The 5,786-nt window shown below is 36.8% G+C and overlaps 1 protein-coding gene across 1 annotated transcript in view; it reads right to left on the reverse strand.

Annotated features, from left to right (window-relative positions):
• The window catches only part of ATP10A (ATPase phospholipid transporting 10A (putative)), a 244,694-nt gene that overhangs the window by 98,548 nt on the left and 140,360 nt on the right, over window positions 1-5,786 (reverse strand). Inside the window, exons 4-7 of the mRNA XM_019525228.1 lie at window positions 4,415-4,521; window positions 4,173-4,304; window positions 2,376-2,509; window positions 438-690 (exon numbers count right to left, since the gene is read on the reverse strand). Of these exons, the coding sequence (XP_019380773.1) occupies window positions 438-690; window positions 2,376-2,509; window positions 4,173-4,304; window positions 4,415-4,521 (626 nt within the window). The remainder of the gene's footprint in view (window positions 1-437; window positions 691-2,375; window positions 2,510-4,172; window positions 4,305-4,414; window positions 4,522-5,786) is intronic.

Here is a 5,786-nt window from a genome sequence, read left to right on the forward strand (position 1 = left end):
GCTTTCATTAGAGAGGCTCCAAGAGCTTCTCTAATTAAAGTGCATGCAGCATCTCATCTTCAAAAATGGCAGCGGGGTACTTTAAAGCTCATCAAATGAGCTTTAGTTCAAGCTCCCCCACTTCTATTTTGAAACTCAGGGACACTGATACACAAGCCACAGAGGCTGCAATTACCATGCTCCAGCAGACTCAATTAATCAAGTCTGCTCCAATGCGCTGTAACTGCAGTGCATCAGAGCACTGTCCCCACACATCTACAGGCACACTTAGACAGTCACAGGGTCACATTCTCGAGGCAGAAAATTACTTTTTAGTCCTTCAAAACTATCACTGTAATGTAAGCTAAGAACAGAATTTCCATGTTGCTTTTATGTTACAGTTACTTTAGTGTATATGCTAGAATGAAATATAACCATTAGACAATAAATGGGCTCACCATTAGCATCATGAGAATATTCTATGCCAGAAACTGTGCATCTCCGGAAAACCATCTTATTTTCGGTAAGAGTACCAGTCTTGTCTGAGAATATATACTGTATCTGACCTAAGTCTTCTGTAATGTTTAAAGCTCGGCACTGTAGCTGAGAATCTGTTTCTTCATCATACAAATCCTTGTCTTGATGGATGAAGTATACCTGACATATTTTAACTATTTCAATGGATACATACAAAGAAATTGGAATCAGAACCTAAAACACACAAACATAGACTAATTAGAAGAGCACGGATACATTGAACTGGTTATAATCTAATCAATTTTATAGTAGACTAGAGTCACAAAGAGTTGATGGACTATACTGTACCTTTAAGAGTTTAAATAGTCTTAGAGTCAATATATACAGTTATTAGAAGGTTTGAAAAGAGTTTACTGTGACAGATTAGAAAAGCTTATTGTAGAACCAAAATCCATAATTATGTCTGGAAGTGCGATTACCAAGGCTTGGATAGAAGCAAACATTTTCAGGCTAGTAAGTTGAGCTTGAAAGTAGCTAGGAAAAGAAAAGAGAAAGAGGGAAAAACACAGAGTATAGTCAGAATTCTGCAAATGCAAAAGAATATCTTATATCAAAAAGGGATAAATAGCCCCAAAATTTATCCTGTGTAATAACAGGCTGGTACTAAATTAGCTTTCCAGGAATAGGAATGTTAAAATGAACAGTGTTAGGTTCCATAGAAAAGTAATCTTTTCAGGCTCTGCTTTTGTGTAGCAGTTTAACTGAATGAAGAACAGGTTTTGTAATTGCTGAAGAAAGTGTTGTAGTAAGAGGTTTTTCCAGAATAGATTTTCAGCAATTTCTTGGTGATTTTCAAAAAAAGCCATGAACAACATAATTTATAGCTGAATGGTGCCTTGCAGATGTTTCTCAGTACAGAAATTCTGGGTTACATTCGGTATTTAGCGTGATGAATTAAATTTGGGGGATAAATTAGAGCATATATAAGTAGCCAGTGTGGTAGTTTAAATGAAACTGTATTAAAGGAGCGTGTATTTAAATAATTCTGTCTTGAATTATTCTCTTTATTAAAAGAGAATACACTCTTTTAAAACTATATTAAAGGAGTGTATATTTAAATAAGCAATAGGCAAATCCCAGTACATTTCAGAATCATAAGTTATTTCAGAATCATTTAAGACCAGATACTAATTGGCCTATAAGGTTCCTCTACTTAGGTGATTCAGTGCCTAAGATTCAGGTGTCTTACCACAAGAGCGTGAAGCATACCAACAGGGTTAGGCACCTAGATTTCTTATATATTGACATGTCACAGGGATGTTCTATATTATCCAGTCATTCAGCACAGCACAGAGGCACCTACAGCGTGCTCAACAGTAAATTCTGAATCAAATCTCAGAAGTTTTTAAAGAGATAAATGGCAGATCTCTTCTGTTACTTGCATTCTGAAATCACCAGTAATTTACATTTATGTGTTTCTCCACCATAAGTGGGTTACAGGGCTTCTGTGCCTGGCATTCCATGAGTGTGTGACTGTTGAGTATCCTAAACACCACATACTTCATCTTAACCCTTCCTGTCTGATTAAAAAGAATACTGTTTCTAGAGCCTTTATAGCAAAAACTCAACAGGTGTAATTTTTGTAGCTCTGTTACAGTCAACAGAGCCATGCAACCTGCAGTAGCTGAGGATTTGAGCCTTTATAATTTGGGGGGGTTTATACTTTGTCACCGTTAGCTGCTGAGTAGAACCTTTCTTTAATGATGCCTCTTTATTTTTCAGGATATGTAATCATTTATTTCTCGCATGTCTAACTGCATTGTGATTTAAATACTTCATTAGCTCCCCAAGTTCTCTATCTATCTATCCATCCTTCCATCCCTTGTAAAGATAAGGAACTATTAGATACAACTTTTTACCTGAAAAACTATTATCATTGTCAAAAATAAATAGACTGAAGCTAGAACTGGGGACAAATAGTTGCCATCAGGTCCCGGAACATCGAACACTGGTTTCTTCTTCTCACTGAACTGCCAGACCCAAAGGCCATGACCTGAGGAAGAATTGAAATAGATGAAAACTCAAATGAACTCCTGGAAAAAAAAATATTTATGTTGCATAGATTTTACCTGAGAGGTAATAAGCAGAGAAAACATGGCTTGTGCTTTTACCTGATTTTTTAAGGAAATATGAAATATGAAAAAAGACTTGAAGGCCACACTTATTTTCTGCATTTGAAATGTGGATCTTGTTTGACTTCAAAGGCACCAGGATGACTAGAGAGCTAGTGAAATGATGATATCTTGAGTTAGTAGATAGAAGCTGAGAAAATGAGAGCTGAAGAGATTTACTCAGACTTTTACAAACTCTTTATCTATTGTATTTTCTTTTTAATACCTAATTAAAGTCAGGGAATTTAAACAGGTATTAAAATGTTCACATTTTGTAGAACATATGCTTTTATTAAAAATGTAAGAAGCGCACTCTGAAAACTAAGATGTGAAAGTTCCAATTTCCTATTTTTTGAGACATACAAGTTTTTCAGCTCATGAAGAAAGGACTTGAGCTGGTATCCCTGATATTTCAAAGGTTTTAAGGAAGCAGTGAAAAACCTAAAACTTAGGGTGGGGGGGAGGAGGAGGAGTTAATACCCCAAACACTTTCAGGTTATATTTTTTTTGTCATATAAACATTTTGCCATCCAACCTTTACATCCAGTTCTCACTTAGAGACACAAAATCATGCAAATCACAAACCAGAATCCAAACTACCTTAACTCTGCCCCTTAAACATTTTCTAAGTTTTAATGTGACTTGTTACATTGAGATGGACTTTTGTATCAGCTTTTAATATTATAACTCTGGCTACTTATATACAATAGTAGCCAAAATAAGTTCCTGTTTTAGTCTAATAAAGCCAGGAAAAGGTTCTTGTGATAGCCTTGTTTACTCTTCGTTAACACATTGCCTTGGCATCTGACTAACGATATGCTAAATTCAGTTGCACTTCATTATAATTTGATTTCAAGCTGACTGTCATTTGAAGGAGAATGCTACCAAAGGTAGAGTGTTGTCATCAGCATAATGGTCCACGAAATGTATGAGAAGCAAGGATTCTTACTGATATCTTTTACTAGACAACTGTATAGCTGAGAGAGTTGCTGGACAAGCTTTTGGGCATCAACAAATAGAGTTTAGGAAGAACACTTTATGCTTGAAAGCTTGTGCAATAGCACTCCCAGCTATGCTGTTTTTCCAGTAAAAGATATCACTAAAAATCCTTATTCTTTGTATTAATGGTGGAGGCACCTGGCCATACAGTTGTCTAATAATGATATCTATATCATTACTAGAGAACTGTATACATTTGATTACTATGATTAGGAGATTAATATTTAGATAGGCTTAGGTATCTACAATTTATTATTAAAAATAATTTAAGTAGCAAGGGAGATGGACAAATAGTGAATTCTTGTTAATTTACATATGGGAGAATTTGTATTTTTTCAGATTCCCTGCCAATGACCTTCCAATTATCATTTGGTCACTACTGCATAATTCATCATTAATTCATTACCCTTGGAGTGGCGAACCAACCAGAGTTCACTGTTCATCAGTCAAGAGATAGAAAATGTGTATTTTTAATATTGCAAAGCAAAGCACATGGATTTTAGGGAGGGATGTGCTCCTTAGCTTTAATTTTTAACAACAACTTACCAATGGCAGAAAAAAGGCACATAACTATAAGTATGAGAACACACCAAAGGACATCAATATTCATCTGTCTTTCAAGCTTACTGCGTTTGTAACGTGGTCCACTGTTATTTAACAAAGCTTTGGTCTCATGCCCTGTAGAAAAAAAAAATTATATTAAGCAACAGAATATAGAATACTTTTAAAAATCTAAAAATCCTACAAAATTTGAATATGGGAGGTAAAACATAAAAGACAACTTTTACCTGCATAAATCACAATCCCAGTAACCTCTTCTGTATTCCGAATAGTACATCCACGTAACAAAAGGTTTTCTTTATATAACCCGTCCCTGTTTCCATTTGTATGAATACTGCAAAACATTTAATCAACAAAACTCAGCACTGGATTTTGAAACATTTATGACCAGATGCTATTCCATCTAATATGTACCAGTGTGAATGCAGAGATCCTATTCCATCCTGCTCAAGCTGCTGAACAACTGTTAATACAAAAGGTGTGCAGACCTGCCTCTTGCTGCTTTTTTGAGACATGGTTTGAAGGATAAGATAACAACAAGTTATCTAGGCTTGGTTTTCTAGGTGGCTTGGTTTTCTAGAGCTTGCAGCGAGTAGAACAGGAATATATTCAGGCATATAAGTCCACTTGAATGCATAAATGTGGAGTAGGATCAACCCCTAGTTTATTTTACCATGTTACAAATGCTTAATCAAAAGTCATGGAGTATCTCCAGAACTTTAGAAGTCTTATTCCAACCCAGTACACTCACTTGATTGTAAAGGACTCAGAAGCAGTCCTGACACCAAAAATTCTTCAAATAAAGGAAGTGAAGGGAAAAGGGAATGAATATGAGTGACAGTAAAGGGACTATATTACAAATACCTTCTATTCCTTGATTTACACAGAAGCAATGGCATGCACCTTATGCATGGCATGTCAAATGGAGAGGTTCTATGTCTGTATAGTTAATGGCGTAAGCATATTTTGTTAAAATTCTTTATTAATCCAAATATATTGTTGGAAGAGATGTTAGATGCCCTTCCTCAGGTCTGGGAAAAAGCAGGTACCGCCTAAGATAAGTACCAAGTAAAGCAAATTTTAATTCCATGATATAAATGAAAACTGTCACTAAGAAAAGGCAAAGAGGGCCATAAACCTATGGAGCAAAGAGATGTTATGAGAAGTAGCTACATATCAAGTGAAGAGTAGTTAAAATAGGATCATAGGGAAGTAGGGCTAGAAGGGACCTCAAAAGGTCATCTAGTCTGGTCCCCTGGTCAAGGTAGGATCATCCCAGCCAAGTGTCTGTTCAACCTGCAGCATTAATTAGCATGCTCCAGCAGACTCAATTAATCGAGTCTGTTCTGACTAGAGGTGTACTAATAGAGATTTTGGGGGCTGATATCAATAGCCAATTTTGATTAAATGACTTGGGCTCTGTGCAGCTCCACGGCTCTTCAGGAAGCCCTGCAGCCAGCCTGGCAGCAGCCCGAGAAAGCAGGCTCCGCCCAAGAAAGCAGCGAGCCTGATTCTCCCCCGCTACAAGAGCCTGCCTGCCTGCCAGAGCTGCATGGGGGCCCAGTGGCTGTGGTACCCCCCAGGACCACCTGAGCCAGG

Source organism: Gavialis gangeticus, unplaced genomic scaffold (genome assembly GCF_001723915.1).
Source record: "Gavialis gangeticus isolate Ggan-Ray unplaced genomic scaffold, GavGan_comp1, whole genome shotgun sequence".
Taxonomy (NCBI): Eukaryota; Metazoa; Chordata; order Crocodylia; family Gavialidae; genus Gavialis; species Gavialis gangeticus.